The 17949-nt window shown below is 34.7% G+C and overlaps 1 protein-coding gene across 1 annotated transcript; it reads left to right on the top strand.

Annotated features, from left to right (window-relative positions):
- Nucleotides 1-9434: 9434 nt before the first annotated feature.
- On the top strand, nt 9435-15698 carry LOC133803455 (protein PIGMENT DEFECTIVE 338, chloroplastic). Its single transcript, XM_062241508.1, has 8 exons — nt 9435-10450; nt 10737-10811; nt 10900-10971; nt 12066-12146; nt 12285-12382; nt 13273-13398; nt 14238-14286; nt 14367-15698. Exons 1-8 carry the CDS (start codon nt 9560-9562, stop codon nt 14529-14531), a joined length of 1557 nt encoding a protein of 518 aa, XP_062097492.1. The 5' UTR covers nt 9435-9559; the 3' UTR covers nt 14532-15698.
- The last annotated feature ends 2251 nt before the right edge of the window (nt 15699-17949 follow it).

The raw sequence follows: 17949 nt of genomic DNA, 5'->3' as shown, positions 1-17949 counted from the left end.
TTTTGCCTATAAATAGAGTCTTGTAAGACCATTTAGGGGGCTCTTCTTCATCTTTTCAACCTCTTCTACACTCCATATTTTTCTCTCTTCTTTTCACTATTTTCTCTCTACCATTTTCATCTTTTGAAGAGCATGTCAAATATGTTATTTTGTAATTTTTATTTCAATCTAGTTATGAGCTTCTAATCTTTTTCAAGATTATTAAGATGATGATGAAGCAAAATGTAACTAGATAGTATTTTTGATGTATGTTGATTTCCCATTTGTGCAACATTGTTTATGGATTTTTCTATCAAAGATATGCATTTTTCATCTATTATTGATTGTTAAAGCATGTTGCACTTAGTTCTTCATTATGCAAAAATATGATATTCTTTGATTAAATGTTTTTCATTAAATTGTTCACATCTAATTCTTAGAGCATAAGTATCATATTTTGCCTAAACATAATTTCTTTGATTTTTTGTAGTTTCATTAGGTTGTAACACAACTAATGCTTAGAAATTATATCTTATATAAGTGAAGAAAAATCCTACCTTTTTGAAAGTAACTTGTGCTTGAATAGCAAATGTATTTTGAAAAAAAATATAGTGTGATTTATTTCAACTATATCTAAACTTGGGAATCAATACACGCATAAATATTATTGAACTTGCATTTTGTGGATTCTAATATCTTAATAATCTTATTTTACATATCTCATTTGAAAACCATTTTTCTATTTAATCTTAAATCTTTTTATTACTTGTCTTTTATTTTTCTAAAACAAAATCTCATCAAATATTTGGAACTAGGTTAGAATCTTCTTGCTTTGTTTGAAATAGTTTCTTTTGATGTTAGTCAACTCCCATGGGTTCGACCTCGTACTTACATGAACATTATATTCTGAAACGATCCGTGCACTTGCGAGTATAAATATTAAAACACCATCTTTTGGATTCAACAGGTGTTGACCTTGTAATTGTGCATGATTATGATTATGCCTATGTATATTTGTTTTAACGTACTGTAATACATTATATCTGTATGTATGATTGTAGATGTTGAAATCCAAAATCAATTGATGATGATCGTATGCGGGCACCGACAACCTGTAGAACAAAGAAGAGAGTAACTGGGAAACCTTGGGACACCGGGATGGTGCCGGCTGAAGGGACTCCGACGGTCAAGTCAGTAAGATTGTTAACAATGCAATAATGAAAAGGAAAATGAATGACTGAGCTAAGTTACCACCTATCTTGACTGCGAAAATAAGTATGTAATTTCAGAGAGAAAGAGAGAATGAATTGTATGTGAGAAGAGTTGTGATGATTCAGATTGATCTCCCCCTCCCAGTGACTGAGAGTGGCTCTTATAAGTAGTTGTGGAAGAACGTTACTCATGACCCCTCCTTCTCCTTTGGAAGCGCTCTTTTCCCACTTTATGAGGGAGATCATTATCCACGTGGTCAGTTTAACTAACCATTTCTCAGTCTGTTTGGATGAGTGACGAGACTTAGTCTCGGGTGTGGGTCGGATCATTGAGTTCAATGTATGACTTGACCATATTGTTTTGGGCCTATTGGGCTTGGTCTTGTGATCATACCATTTAGGAGTCAGATAGCCCTGACATATGACATTGGCCTAAGCCCAATTTTGGCCTCTACAATGATAAATGCATTATATGATTGTTTATTATGGCAAGAAAGCTCGGTTTATAAGTTGAGGATCTGTTATTGTATCTTATTAAAGATCGACTTGTTAGTCGAGGGCATACATAGGTTAAGGGGCTCGACTTATAGTCGAGGGTCTTAAAGGCTCGACTTATAAGTCGAGGGTCTTAAAGGCTCGACTTATAAGTCAGGGGTCTGTGAGGCTTGGCTTATAAGTCAAAGATCTAAAATACTCGGCTTATGAGCTAAGACCAGCGTTATGCGCATTGAACACAGGCTGCTATGGCTGGGCCACCTCGCGAGTGCACTAAGCACTTGATTGGCTCGAATTCCATATGAACAAAAGGGAGTGCACTCAGCACTTGACTGGCTCGGATGCCATATGAACAAAAGGAAGTGCAACACACACTTGTATAACCCTATGGTTGTTGATCTGTATGTTTGATTGGGGAAGTTCAGCTTATAAGCTAAAGACTTATCTGTGTTATCTGATGAGGAGCTTGGCTTAATAGTCAAGGGTATAACAGGTTCTATAGACTCGACTTATCAGTTGGAGGTTAAAGGACTCGACTTATCAGTTGAAGGTTGAAAGGCTTGACTTATCAGTCAAAGAGTGAAAGTACTTGACTTATCAGTCGTGGATTACAGATTCAACTTATTAGTTGTAGATTACAGACTCGACTTATCAGTCGAAGGTTAAAGAACTCGACATTATCAATCGAAGATCACAGACTCGACTAATCAGTCGAAGGTTAAGAAACATGACATATCCGTCGAAGACTACAAACTCTACTTATTATTCAAAGGTAAAGCACTCGACTTATCAGTTGAGAGTTAAAGGACTCGGCTTACCAGTCGAACTCTAAAGGACTTGACTTACCAGTCAAAGGCTGATGGACTCAGCTTATTAGTCGAGGGTTTGAAGGCTTGACTTAGGAGTCGAGGGCGGCAGGTAACGTGCCAAACGTTGACCGATAGGGTTCAGCCAACCCATAAGCGAGACATACACTTGAACGCTCCTAGGGTCACCCGAAATGTTAAGCATTAGACCTTCTTGGCTAGTTCTAGGGCCAGTTGTATGAAAGATAGAAATAAGCTCTAGTGTGACTCTATAGCCACTCACTTAGGTTAATTGCATGCATGAGCATGATTATTATTACTAGGCATGTTAATTATAAATCTATGATATGATAATGTACTACTTATAAGTATGATTATGTTTTCTTGCTGAGCCTTGGCTCACGGGTGCTAATTAGTGCAGGTAAATAAAAGGAAAGTTTGAACCAGCCATGAGTTTGAGAGCTTCAGGGGCGGAGTGTACATATGCAGCCTGCTCGTCTGCCACGGCCGAGATTGTCAGTTGGAACTAGGGTTGGACCCTGATTTTTTCCGCCTAGGACGGTTATTGTGTTCATGTTTGGGTTTGTAATCGTTTTAAATTACAATGGAATTCCATGCAAAGAAGTTAAACGCTTTTAATAAAATTGTTGACTTTTGACTATAATTTTTTTAGTACCTAAACCTGTGGTTAGTTTAATTACACGATTTAAACTTAAATGACTCGTTAAGCGAGTTAAGCACTATTTAAACTACACAGTGAAACGCTCCTTATTAGGAGGGAGTTACATATATGTTTCGGCTAGCATACAATGGTTTAAATGTTTAAATTCATATAAGTTTTTCTTTAATAAATAATGGTTACTCTCTAAATGGATAAGGATGGGTGGTTATATATATATATTTTTGAAACTTTGATGGACAAACAAAAAACAGGAATCTCGGGTAGATATAATATTGATTTCATTGAAGATATTTTCTAAAAACTGCTATGATGAGTTTGAATAAGAATAGAAGATGAGGTTACATAAAGATATATATATATATATATATAGGCTATATGGTTCACGTATAGAGTAGAAAAAAAAGAGGCAGCTAATAGTGAAGTGGAAAAACAAACAGAGTTCAAGTAATTAAGGTAAGATTTTCTCTTATGTTATTGGTGATTTAGTTAGTTTTGATTTAATTAGTTTTGGGGAAGACACTAATGAGATTGTATTTATAATTATATAGGTTCTACTTTCTGCAATCTCTCTTATTAAGTTCTCTCACAATAAGTTATTTTTCCAAGGTAAGGAAGGTAGATAGAAATAGTCTTTGTATTATGATCCTTGTGAATCTAATCTTGCTTGTTGAGTTTTGGGCAGAGATCGTAGTATTTGACCATGTAGGCCCACCGTATTTGATTGTGTAGGTCCACAGTTTTGACCAAGTATGGTCTCATGGGTATTTTATTCCCAACAGAATCAGGATCTCTTGCTCCCTTAACCCATCTATATGTTGCCTGTTGTGCTAGAAATAAGTGATATCGTTGTTGATTTATTTTTGCTTGAAACCTAGCATGCTATAAGGTTTGTGTTTTGATTTTTATGAAAATAAAATTCTTGTTTGTGTATGCGTGAAGCACTTCCTTACTGGGCTTTAGTTGCTCATTCCTTTCTTTGTTTTTTTTTTTTTTTTTGCAGATAAAAAGTAAAATTTTAAAATAGATGCAATAAGCTGAGACTCGATCCAGAAGTGTGTGTATCCTGTGAGGACCATGTATTCGATGGGGAGATCTCGGGCACACCTATTTTAATTAATTAATTTGTTTCAGTAAAGATTGTTGTCATGATTTGTTTTAAGACTATTTTTTTTTTCAATTGGGATCCCATTTTGTCGAAATTTCGTTTACATTTAATAAATACGGCGACATCTACTATTTATTTATATATTTTATTTAAATAGTTTTTATTAAAAAATTTAGGGCGTTATAAGTGGTATCAGAGCCATAGTTATATTGGTTCTAAATATTCTCATAAGATACACATAAAGGCTGGAAAATGACTCACTTATTGCTCTGTAAGTATAATTTTTATTCGAGTTTTTTTCTTTAAGTTTATTGACCTTGGGTAGTATGTTTGTAGAGTTAAAATGCCTTCTATGACATAATCCTTGAGGGAAACTATTCTTAGGGAGATACGATCTCTAAAAAGAGTTAGAGTACCAGATGATGATAATGAGATGGTGAAACTATTTAGGCAGATTATGGCAATCCACGAAAAGATGTAGGGTTTAGTGAACTGGAGGGGGGAGGGGGGGGGGGGGGGGGTACTAATATTGGCCAATGAAAAATATCTTGCCCTTATGTATGCGATCCAGATGCCCTCAGCAGTACTTAAGTTAAAAATAATGTCGGGGGAGATCAATTATGAAGGAATATTAGAACAAGAAAAGCATCAAACTCTTATAGTTCACTTTGCAAACACATTCAATATTATCGTCAAGCACAGAACCATCATATTCGGAGTCGATGGAATAATAGAAGAAGAACAACCTATGGAGCATAGGCTTACTGATGAGTCTAGGATTAATGTAATTAGCACTATACCGACCACTACATTGGATGACTATGTTAGAAATGTAAATGAAAATTATCTGGCAATTTCAGAGTATATATTGGAAGAAGGGTCTGATGTAGAGAACTAGGGTAAATTATTAGTATCTTTTGGGTTATTTTGTTAGATGGGGTTTTAGTATAACTCTTTAGCACTTTAGTATTTTTGTTATTTACGGAGATTTTGTAAAACTTCTTTTTTTATTTATTTATTCGGATTGGTGGCTGATTTATTTTGGTTTATTTATTATTTTTATCTTTGCATTATTTAATTGTCTTATTTTATGCTGAAGTTAAGTATTTATTATTTTGCAGAATTATTTTTGTCCATCTCTTTTATAAGAGATTAGTGGAGATCTTAGTTTCCCCCATCATGCGTCCGAGAAGATCCGACCGTATTAATGGAAGAGTTACTGCCGGAAGAGGAAGGGGCCGAGGTAGGGGTGTACCTGCTGCACCAAGAAGGGAAGCCACCCCTGAGGTTCCAGATGCTCATGCACCAGGTAGAGTGATTTGGAAAGAGAAAATGTAGAACTAAGAGAGCAGTTGAGGAGGCGAGAAGAAGAACTACATCAATATCAACAACCAAACCTGTGGGCACTAGTAGAGTCAGAACGGGTGGCAAATGAGGGGCTACCGCTCGCGAATTTTGTGTAATTGCAAGATAACCATTTTGAACTGGTCTATGAGCAATTTCGAAAGCAACACCCACCCAACTTTGAAGGGAGCACTGACCCACTTGAAGCTGAAGAGTGGTTGAGGTCGGTAGAATCTATTCTTGACCACATGAGGTAGGGCAATGAAGACAGGGTGTCATGTGCCTCTCACCTTTTGAAGAAAGATGCTCGAATATGGTGGGACATAGTTAAACAAACTCAAGACATGGCAATCATGACCTAGAATGAGTTTATGCAAGTTTTTAACAAAAAATATTATAGTGCAGAAATACTGGCTGCACGAGTAGATGAATTCATAGCATTAACTCAAGGAAACTCCGCTGTGACCGAGTATGCATAAAAATTCGATAGACTGGAAAAATTCGCAGTAGATTTAGTGCCCACTGAAGTGATAAGAACTCATAGGTTTGTCAGAGAATTAAAACCTATGATTACCGATGATGTAAAGATGACGAGTGTCAGGGTAACTACATATGCTGAAACTCTTGAAAGGGCTTTGGAGGCAGAGCTTTTGGAGGACCGCATATGGAAGGAGGGTGCCGCAAGAAGAGATGCTAACAAAGGAAATAATGCCCAAGGTGATAACAAGCGGAAATTCTAGAATGGTCAAGGAAATTCCAGAAGGGGATCTTTACGTCCATTTAGGCGATCTCTCAGGTCCGGGTTTATCGAGTTAACATTACCCCGATTCTGATTCAAGTGTTCCCGCAGGTCGGAGTTATTCCTGCGGCTCCCAGTATTCTTTCGACCTCGATCATACATACTGACCGATCTAGTATCTCCTGAGTCGTCACTGGTAAGACTTGTCGCATGATTATTTTGAGATGGGTCTCTTTCATGCTGCCTCGTCTCTGCAGTGCGAGACCGGGACATCTAACTTCTTGTAGATTGGGCGCCTCTTCGCTCCCTGAAGGCTTCTCTGTTCCCCTGCCTTCTTCCTACACGTCTTTCCTCACCATCTCGAACTGGTTGAGTATTCTTGCGAGGTGGTGAAGGGTATCTTATAGGTGATGGCGGGAAGCGTATGGGTGAAGGTGGCTGCCACCCATTTTGAGGCCTAGATGGTCCGGAGTTTGCCCGAGACAGGTCGGTTGCATTCTGCGTATTACCAAGGATTTGAGTCCGAGCCTCTGCAGGGGTTCAGTTATTCTCTGTTCCTGCTGGTACCTCCGCAGTTGAATTAACCGGAGCCTAGCTTGGGTACTTCTCTAGGGTCTCGAGGGAGCGGATGGCTCTGCTGGTGCCGAAGGTTGCTCTGGCCTTCTTGTGGCAGCATTTTTTCATGGACGCCCACGAGGCCTGCGGGGAGGAACATGCACGTCCCTCGGAGGAGGGGCTTGGTTTTCACGCGGAGGTGGGGGCTGAGCCGCCTGAGTCTCTGCGGCTAACCTAGCCAACTCCTCATTCCGCTTGTTGGCTTCAGCCAATTGCTGTTTCAGCTGTCGATTTTCAAGTTCCATAATGGGAATACACCGCTCAGGATTGTAGTACATATCCTCTCATCCCTTGGAGGTGCTGGTGGTCCCCGAGAATCGGAGGACTCGCTTCTCTCTTCAGTATCCAGGTTTACCATTGGCTGCTTCCCAGGGCGTCTCGGATAGTTTTCTTCAGGAATGTTTTGATCGTTTGCCTCCATAACTTGTTCAGGGACTGAATGCTTAAGGCTCTCAATGAAAGTACCAAAGTGTTGACGCCGTTTTTCGTCAACAGTAAATATAGAGCACGTAAACAGTAAATAATTATGGCCAGAAATATACAATAAAACAAGGATGATTTTTTACGTGGTTCAGCAGTTAACTCTGCCTAGTCCATGAGTCTGTGTTATTAGAACTTAGGAAATTTCTGGAAATTCTTCAGAGATGAATTCTCCAGAGTTTCTCTCAAGATCACAAAAATTCGGTCCTTTACAAAGGTACAGGACTTCTCTATTTATAGAGGAAGTCTCAGGATACTATCCCACACGTTTCTGGGAAGTTATCCTTTACATTAATAAATTTAATAGCTTTAAAAGCCTGTAACTCCTATATACAAGGAAACGTCCCCTGAAGACCAGGGGCGTATACCTGACCAATAAATATCCCTTTATTATAGGAAAGTTACAACAATAAATGTAGACTGCGTCTCTCCAAGTGACTCACTAAGATGTTCGAAGTCAGCAATCAACATCGTCAGCGTCGTACCAGCCTAGGTCTCTGAGTGACTTTCGAGTTGTATTATTTTCTCAAAATCAACTTAGAATGAAACACCGAGCTCACGCTTAAGCCAAGCTCGGGCCACTTGATCCGAGGTCACACGACAATGGACGTATCACAATGTTCTGTCTTCCGAGCTTGCAAGGCTTTGAGATCGCCATTTCGAGGTTGCCACCTGTTTTGAAGGTTCGGCGCCTAGGTTGCGAACACGTATTCTAGATATTGCGAGCTCACACCTGACGAATCCAACTTTCGAGATCACAATTCTCAAGGCTCGAAATCTGGGTGTAACAAGTTTAATATTTTTTTTTTATAGAATGCACTTTGGTTCAATAAGAGCATTGATATTAGGCACCAATGATGCCCAACACCACTATGAGATAGCGCTTCATAAGTGGTTAATAGCTTTATATAATAGTTATTAAATTAAAATATGTGAGACTCGATATTAAATTACACCAATAGCAGTACAACAACTTATGATGGTGTTGGGCATCATTATTGTCCTTTAACATTTCTTGTTCAATAAATATATTTTTTATTAAAATATTTATAAAATAGTAATAATGATGATAAAATAATAATAAAATATAGTTTAGCTAGTCATGAGTGCTCTCTACATTGTGAGAGCAAAAAAATGTAAAAACTAAAATGACTAAAATACGAGGTCTCTCTTAGAGCAACTCCAACCTTGCTAGCCATCTTAAACAATTAGCTATTTTAGCTAGTGATGTGACATTTTTTTAAACTTTTTACCACTCAAACGATATACCCATTAGACTAGCTATAATAACATTTTACTTTTTGACTAGCCAAATTTAACTAATGTGAAGTAGCTAGCCAAATTGATGAGACATTATTTTAATAATAAAAAAAGTTTGGAATTAATAATATAAAATTTATTAAATTGATCTATGTTGGAAATCTAAATTTGTAAAAATTATTAAATTAATCAACTTTAGTTATTATGGAGAGCATGGTTGGAATGATCACATTGAAAGTGGCTAGCTAAAATAGCTTTTTTTTATTTTAGCTAAAATTTAAATATTATTTGGCTAGTGTGGTTGGAGTTGCTCTTAGAGTGATGAAAATTACAAAGTAAGTTACTTTTTAGCTAGAAAAAAATTTAGCTAATGTGATTGGAGATGCTCTTATAATATTATTTAGATAATCACCATTTTGAATATACATCAATGATTTATACCATACTATATATTCATCTGATTTACACCACTTTTATAATAAACAATATATTTATCATAATAAATAAATCTACAGTATATTTTACTAGTAAACTAAAAATGTACTGGAGTTTTTTTTTCCATAAAAAAAGTGGTAAAAATCTTAATTATGAATTAAGTGGTATGATTCATCATTTGAAAAGGAAAGTGGTAGTGACGAAGGTAACACATGTCCATCCAAACTTCTAACACAAAATCCAACAACTGACAAAGACTAGTCGGATAAAACAGGCCGGGGAAACCAAACCAAACCTCAATCTCATTCTGATGTTAAACCCAAACCAAATATCATTTTCTCAACTCCGGAGAGTCTGAGGAACAGAGCTCATGAGGTTCGTAAGATAAGAAGAAGAAGAAGAAAGAAGATGCAACTCCTCCTTCAACCAGGTCCACCGCTTACTACTACTTTAGATTTTGTTCACAACTCACTCGAAACCTTAACCTTTCGTGGATTTTCGAAATGCCCAGTTACTAAAACCTCCTCTAGTTCGCTTGCAAGCTCAGTTTTCTCTAAGAATTTTCCAGTTTTGAGAAGCACCCACTTGAGTTTTTGCTCTAGAAACGATGTTTTTGATGGTTTCTCGAGTACCCATTTGTCTAATAAGCCAGAAGAGGATAAAGCTAGAGACAATGGAGATTTTAGTTTACTAGATAAACCATCCCCACTGGTTAGAGATGATAGTAATGATAATGAGTCTACTTCGGAAGAAAGTGTTGTAAAAGTTGATAAAGATGAGGCTTTAGCGCCTTTTTTGAAATTTTTCTCAACAGATGGGGTGAACAAACTGACAGAAGAGGAAGATGGCATGGGAGTATCTGAAGAAAGAAGTGAGTCGGATTATGAGGATGAGGAGGAGCAGAAGGAAGAGAAAAAGGTGAATATTTCTTATTATGAGCCCAAACCTGGTGACTTTGTGGTTGGAGTTGTTGTTTCTGGCAATGAGAATAAGCTTGATGTGAATGTTGGGGCAGACTTTTTGGGTACAATGTTAACTAAGGAGGTGATGCCTTTGTATGATAAAGAGATGGAATACTTGTTGTGTGATCCAAATAGTGATGCTGAGGAGTTTTTTGTTAGTGGGAAAATGGGAATTGTGAAATATGATGAAGCTAATGAAAGACCAACACCATGGAAGCCACCTGTGGAGGTTGGCACTGTTTTGTTTGCTGAGGTTCTTGGAAGAACACTCAGTGGCCGGCCATTGCTCTCAACTAGAAGGCTCTTCCGCCGGATGGCTTGGCACCGAGTGAGGCAGGTTCTCTTCTCTCTTTGTTGGATGTTTTGTTGTTTTCTCTTTAATGCACATTCCTAATTGTCTGGGGTAGTCTTGGATGGTGCTCATAATGGATTGAGCTTATTGATTTCAAGTTATTTAATCTGGATTGGGATTAATGTTATATTGATTCTTTTTATCTATTTTTTACTTTGTTTCTGTAACAAATTATCATGATTTTTGCTTTCAGTGTCACTCAAACTTGTTGCTGAAGCTTTCTTGTTTTGTTTTTTTACTTTGTGTTTTCATGCTTTTTTATCTTTGACAGATAAAACAATTAAATGAACCTGTTGAGGTTAGAATTACAGAGTGGAATACTGGAGGCCTTCTAACAAGAATTGAGGTTAGCGTGTTGGGTTTCTATGTATTTGCTTATTCATTTAATTTCTTTTGTTGTCTAATTGGTGCCAAATTTGAATCTTATTTTGCAGGGTTTGAGAGGTTTCATTCCCAAAGCTGAATTAGTGAATAGAATAAACAACTTTGGTGACTTGAAAGAAAAAGTAAGTTGAATCTTCTAGATATTTTCTTGTTTTAATCTTGCTTGCTTGTAGATTATGATTTTTAATTTAGCTACACAAATGTATTTTACAATCAATGAAAACTACTATTATGAAACTATAATGTAGGACCTTTTAGATGAATGACCTTAAGTTGACAGACTGTGGTAATAAATTTAGAACCTAATGTAGTATAAAATTATGTTCAATTCACATGATGTATATTTTTTTAATTTTATTTTATCAGTGTGTTCTTACAATACAGCTCCATTTAGCATTGTCCTTGAATCTTTGTTAGGCTGGTTATACTTTGAGATAAATACGAGTCCTGCTGTTCAGATAAATAAACTCTTTTATATCTTGGAATTGTTATCTCATAAATTATGAGTATAATTGTGACTTACAACATGTTCATCATTTTGTGTCGTCTAAACTCACAATTTGGTTATAATATAACTATGGGGAAGTAGCAGATTTCTTGTAAATGCAAAAGAAGAGATTTTGTCCTTTTTTTAAATGAGGATTTTGTTTATTTCTATATGGCATTCTTGTTGCTTGCAACAGATTTGGAGATCTTATTGGCTTCTGTTCCATTAGTTCACATCCTTTTGGCTTCAAGCCTATGCATAGAATATGTTTTTTTTAATACTGACGGGTGAATTTACAATGGAAAGAATAGCTGTTATAGCCCCTTGCATTAATGAAATTTGACAAAAAAGAAGAAGAAAGTAAATGGCCATAATTGTCATTTTAAGCTAATACTTGCACATTATATAGCTCTATGGTATCGTGAACTGGATATGAACAGTCATTTTACTAGCTTTCTTTTCCAGCATTGGAAATGTTGAAAAGCTCTTAGAAAACACATCTGATGATAGAATACTAGTAAAAGGAGACGGAAGATGTCTTCCTTTTTAACCTTTTTTTCCTTCTTTCTCTTACCGTCCTGCAAAAAAATTTCTTCCAACTTATGTCTCTCTTGATTAAATTGAGTTTAGGTTTTTATTTATTTTTTATTTTCCACATTGGCTATACTTATGTAGGTTCTTTCTTTATATAATAGTGTATGTTTCTTAATTGCTTTCTTAATGATATAGGTGGGTCAGCGGCTTCATGTGCTCATTTCTCGAATAAATGAATCTAACAATGACCTAATACTAAGTGAGAAGGAAGCTTGGGTCAGTTTTATGCAAAATTTTCTTTAGCTTGCAACTCTCCCTCATAAGTCATACCATATGTTTATATATATATATATATACTCATTTTACTCCCTTGCTTCTGTTTTTCATTATAGAAAGTTGCATGTTAATTTGCAGCGAATGTTATATCTCCGGGAGGGAGCCCTTTTGGAAGGGACTGTTGAGAAAATATTCCCATTTGGAGCTCAAATAAGTATAGGTGATACTAACAGAAGGTACGAAGAATTTTGTATTATTGATATTGCATAAACTAATTTGTTGACTATTCTAATTTGAAAGAACAAATGCTGTGCACATTAAATAATGAAGCTAGTGTTTAAACAGCAACAAAGATATAATAGAACTAGTGTACTGGTTTTTTTTTTCTTTCCTAATGAAATATCCCCGTGGAAAGCGAAAAATGACTGGATTTTGGAAAAAACATAGAAGACATACAAATATGACTATACGAGGACTGCCTAAACTTGCAAAGTTTGTGGTTTGTAGAAATGCATGTGTTTGGTGCTTTCTTATGTGCTTCCGTTCAAATATTGCATTAGTTACTACAATGAGCAAACAAATTTGTAATTCACCCTGTTTCAGTTGTTCTATTGATTTTTGAAAGATCGGTAATTTTTCTCCTAAAAGGCAGGAAGAGAAACTAAAGTGAGAAAAATGGAATGTCACTATTCAGACAGACTAAAAATGTGGTAGTTTAGTTTGCCATTTGGTATATTCTTAGTTGGGATTATGTTAACTTTGGTACAGTTCCTTTTGGCCCGATGGAGTGGAATGTAAGTATGTGCCTTGGTGTTTTGAAGGCTAGTTCTTCAAAAGTTCTCCATTTATTTTAGGTTACAGAATTCACTGAGTTTTATTCATTGAAGAATCCTTCTCACATAGCTTTATCCGAGATTGGATTCTGTATGCGAATTATAAGATGTTAAGTGAGAGGAAATACTTCATTATTGTCATATTGCTGACATAATATTGATCTCATTTTGCTTCTTTCTTGTGACCTGTGTGGGAATTGCTGTATTCTGCTCCTTCTTCGTCATTGTTGCACTTAAACTTTTCTTTTCTTTTCTCTATCTAAGATATGTCTAAACCTTCTCATACTTCTCAGGGGATTGCTGCATATTTCAAACATCAGCCAGAGACAAATCACGGCGGTCAGTGACTTACTCGCTGTTGGTGAAAAGGTTAAAGTTTTGGTGGTGAAGTCAATGTTTCCAGACAAAATATCTCTCAGGTACTAAATAGAGTTAACTATATTGAGTTTTTCTGCACCATTGTTGTATTACTTGCTATCAATATCCTTAGACGTTAATTAGTTAATTAGTCTTTCACGCAGTTTATGGTGCTCATGCTTGCTTCTTAGTTGCCAACTATATAAACGTGTGTGAAAACCCTCAGGGAAAGTTAGTCCCTTTGACTGAGCATATAATATGATAAAGCAATGGTAAATATCATTCTTTGTTTTCTCAAGTGGAATATCTTTTGACTTTTCACTGATGTGTGGTTGACCTTGATTCTCATTATCAGAGTTCAAAATGCAATACGTGCCAAAGTGTCTGCTTTTCTATGCCAATCTGATTATAAAAGCTTTACTCAGATCTTAGTTGGGTTGTATGATTTATCCTATTAGTATAAAATCAACTAGATCAATCTAGATGGATTATTTGGATAAAATGGTCAGTGAAGTGCTCACATTGTCTTTTTAATCCACAATCCACGGGGTTGGGTTTTGAGTTGGCCCTTAATAATATGTAACTGCAACTTTTTTTGGCTTTCACATATTCATTTTATCTTGACTAGTTGATCATGGCATAATATATACACACACACACACATATATATATATATAAATAGAGAGAGAGGTATAGATAGATAGATAAGCAAACAACAACTCATGTTAATGCAAGTATAATTTAGGCCTTTTGAAGTTAAGGCTATGGGGTTTTAATACCTCTATTTTAAGCATTTTAACTAGCTTACTATAGTCTTTATGAATCAACATTATTCCATGAAGAAATTTACAGTCTCTTATTTGCAAACACCATTTCTAATTTTTTATTTTGTTCTTTGCAGTACCGCTGAGCTCGAGAGTGAACCTGGCCTCTTTATAACAAACAAAGAGGTGCTTATTTAGTCTGTGTTCTCATAAAAATTGAAACTTTGTTGAATTGTTCTTAATTCTATATTTCTTCTTCCGGACAGAGAGTGTTTTCTGAGGCTGCAACGATGGCAAAGAAGTACAGGGAAAAGCTACCTCCTTATATAGCCACAGGTGAATCCGAACCACTTCCGAATGACACTTTATTTTTTGAAAATGAAGCGAAGATGTATGCAAATTGGAACTGGTTCAAATTTGAAAGGGATTGAGATTGAACTAGCGCTCAAGGTTGGCACATTTTTATATTGTGAACATGAGAAAGAAAAAAGTAATGGCATACTCGTCTTTTAGATCAAATTATCCATGCGCGTACATAAGTTGATCACTTGAAAATTACAGGCAGAAACCATGAGAATCCAAGAAAATGTGTAGTGATATTTTTGTTTGTTAGCTAATTTAGATGGAAACGAGTGTGAAGGTTGGTTGTTTGAGTTGACCTTAGATTTATATAGTTTGAGGAACCACCATTGCTGACCAACTACATGAAATTCAGTTGTGAAAATTTCAAGGCTTGGTTAACAAGAACTCATATATAGCATGAGTTCTTGAATTTAAATTAGGGGATTTTTAAAAAATATGGCTTTTTAGCCATCAATGTGCAAAAATATGGGAGTTAAACTTTCTTTAATTTGTATGGGAAAATTTAATTAAGAAAAACTTAGTTTATGGGAAAATTAATCCCATATTGGAAATCAAAATTAATCAAAACAAATTAGCAAAAAGAGGGGTACTATGGTAATTAACATAGCCAAAACTCCTTCAGCCAAGTCCATCTTCTCTATCATTTTGCCCTAACCGCCTCACCATCTCCACCATAGCCAAAACTCCTCCACTTGGCTGCCTCACCATCTCCACCATCATCTCCGCCCACCCACCTTCACTACCTACCAAGAACACCCTAGCCGCACCTCCGTGAAACCCAGGCACTCTCCACTCGGCTGCCTCACCATCTCCACCATCATCTCCGGTCACCCCTTTACCACATACCAAGAACACCCCAGCTGCACTTCCGTGAAACCCAGCCACCTTCACCACCTTAGGTGCGCACCTCTATGAAACTCAGCCAAGAACACCCCAGCCGCACCATCGGCGAACACAAACTCAATCCGCGCATCTCTGTGCGATTCCATTCGCGATCCCCCAAATCCAAAACAACGGGGATAGGCTGAGGTGAGGGATGTTCTAGTGGTGGTCGGAGGCGAGGAAGAAGGGTGGCGCTTGGGCTGTGTGCGATTTGTGGTGCTCGGAGCGGTGCAAAACAACGGGGATGGCTGGGTTTGCGACGGGGTTTTGCGCGTACGGGATGGGGGTTTTTGGTGGTGGTCGGAGGCGAGGGAGGAGGTTGGTTCGTGGTCAGATCTGGTTTTTTTTCTTTTTCTTTTTTTCTGTCTTGAGATCTGTGGTAACTGGTTACCTTCATGTTGTTTGTTTGTATATTTTAGGAGGTAACTGGTTACCTTCATATTCTAATGTGTGTATATTTCTGGGTTCTATATGGTAACTGGTTACCTAGGTTACTAAATGATACTTACTCTTCTTTTTTTTTTCCTTCAAATGTGATTTTTTTTTTTCATTTCTAATATGAGTGACTCGTCAACTTCTTATGATAACTGGTTACCCCTCTTATGGCAGTAAGTTACTAATCGCACTGTAACTGGTTACCCCTCCTGATACATGTTATTTAATCTCTAAGATTATTTTTTACATAAATGTGAAAAAGTACAAATAAGTAACTGGTTACTCCTCTAGATAAATATTATTTAAGCTAGCTGTAGGATTTTTTTTACATAACTTTGAAAAATTAATTAAGTAACTGGTTATCTTACCCAGGTTTTAAAAAAAACGTACAACCTAAAAAAAAAGGAAAAAAATATTTACAATAAATAAAAAAAATAATAAACACATTCATATTACAAAAAAAAAAAAAAATTTGTAAAACAACCATGGAAAAATTTAATATAAAAATAGTTATATAAAATTAATATAAAAAAAAGAATAAATAAGCTAAAAAAATAATCAAATTACAAACATACCATTCCAAATTCATAAAACTTGATTAAGAATGAAAATATGGCATAAACAAACTTTTGAACAAAAATATGAGAAACTAAATTCATAAAAGTGAAATTAAAACAAAAAAAATCATAAATTAACTTTTCTTGAAAAAAAGCTATATTTTTGTACAATCTATTAAAATTCCTGTAATTTTCACTTTAAATTAGTTACAATTGATTCTACATTGTAACAAATTTTTGTTGATTTTACTCTGAATTTGTAATATAGTGAACTTACCATACATTAGCTTGCGTGGTCCTTTAAAAGGGTGATATAATTATCATTTTTTTAAAATTTGGAATTAGTCATTAAATAAATTAAATGTAAGAAATGACTAGAAATAATAATTTGTTAATTCTCAAAAAGAACTCAAGCAATAATTTCAGAAATTTGCTTTATCAACTATGCATTCTCAGCTCACAATTTCAAATCTTCTGCCAACTCCCAATTTACATAAATATTTATATATATATATATATATATTTATAAATATATACTAGTAAAGATACGTGCACGTGCAGTAACAAAAATATTAAGTTTATTTTGTATTTTAAAAAAAATATTTAGTTGGAGAAATATAACAAATATTTGAGTATAAACATGATAAATTATAAATTATTATATATATGTATGTTACTTATGTTTTAGAATAATTAATACATATTTTTATATATTAGTAATAATTACATTTTTTTTTTCATATGGAAAATTAAGTAATTTTATTAATATATCAAAATTTATATCCAATTTCAACCGTAAAACAAGAAATATTATTAATAAATATAATAAAAATTACACAATATTTTCAGAAATTATAACATATTTTCTATCTATAAGATAGCTAATAAAATTAATAATCACAAATAAAATAATTTACAATATTTAAAAGAGATTTTTTTATTAATACATATATAAAAAAATTTTAGTGCATTTATACTGTTTATAAAAATATGATTATTTAATATATAACTTTAAAAGTTTATTTTATTTTTTTTGTAAAATTATGATCTGTAAATTATCTATATGCAACTTGCAAATTTAAAACAATATTTTTCTGCCCATGATATATGCTAGAAAAAATGTGTTTGGGATATGAAATAAATGCAAGAAAAACATATCGTATATAATACTTGAATAAACGCAATATGATAAATACAATATTTATATCTACTAAATTAAAGATACATAAATATTATAAATATAAATAACTTATAATATATATATATAACAATATAATATTATAATTATAAATAACTAATAATATATATAACAATATAATATTATAAATATAAATAACTTATAATATATATAACAACATAATATTATAATTATAAATATCTTATAATATATATAACAATATAATATTATAAATATAAATAACTTATAATATATATAACAATATTATAATTATAAATACCAATATATAAATAACTATAATATAAATAGCAATTATAATTAATTTACACAATAATTATAAAGAACAAAATTAAAAGCCGAGGCCTGTGTAACACACAGTTTCCTTAAAACAGATTCGTCGCCTCTACGAGGTTTCGACGTCTATCTCCCAGGATA

Source organism: Humulus lupulus, chromosome X (assembly GCF_963169125.1).
Source record: "Humulus lupulus chromosome X, drHumLupu1.1, whole genome shotgun sequence".
Classification (NCBI taxonomy): Eukaryota; Viridiplantae; Streptophyta; class Magnoliopsida; order Rosales; family Cannabaceae; genus Humulus; species Humulus lupulus.
The sequence above is the reverse complement of the archived record's forward strand: the minus strand, read 5'-3'. Positions and strand labels throughout refer to the sequence as shown.

Coding starts and splice junctions, on each gene's coding strand:
- LOC133803455 (XM_062241508.1), top strand. CDS start 9,560: ATGCAACTCCTCCTTCAACCAGGTCCACCGCTTACTACTACTTTAGAT. Junction 10,972..12,065: donor TTGGTGACTTGAAAGAAAAA/GTAAGTTGAATC, acceptor TTAATGATATAG/GTGGGTCAGCGGCTTCATGT. Junction 12,147..12,284: donor TAAGTGAGAAGGAAGCTTGG/GTCAGTTTTATG, acceptor GTTAATTTGCAG/CGAATGTTATATCTCCGGGA.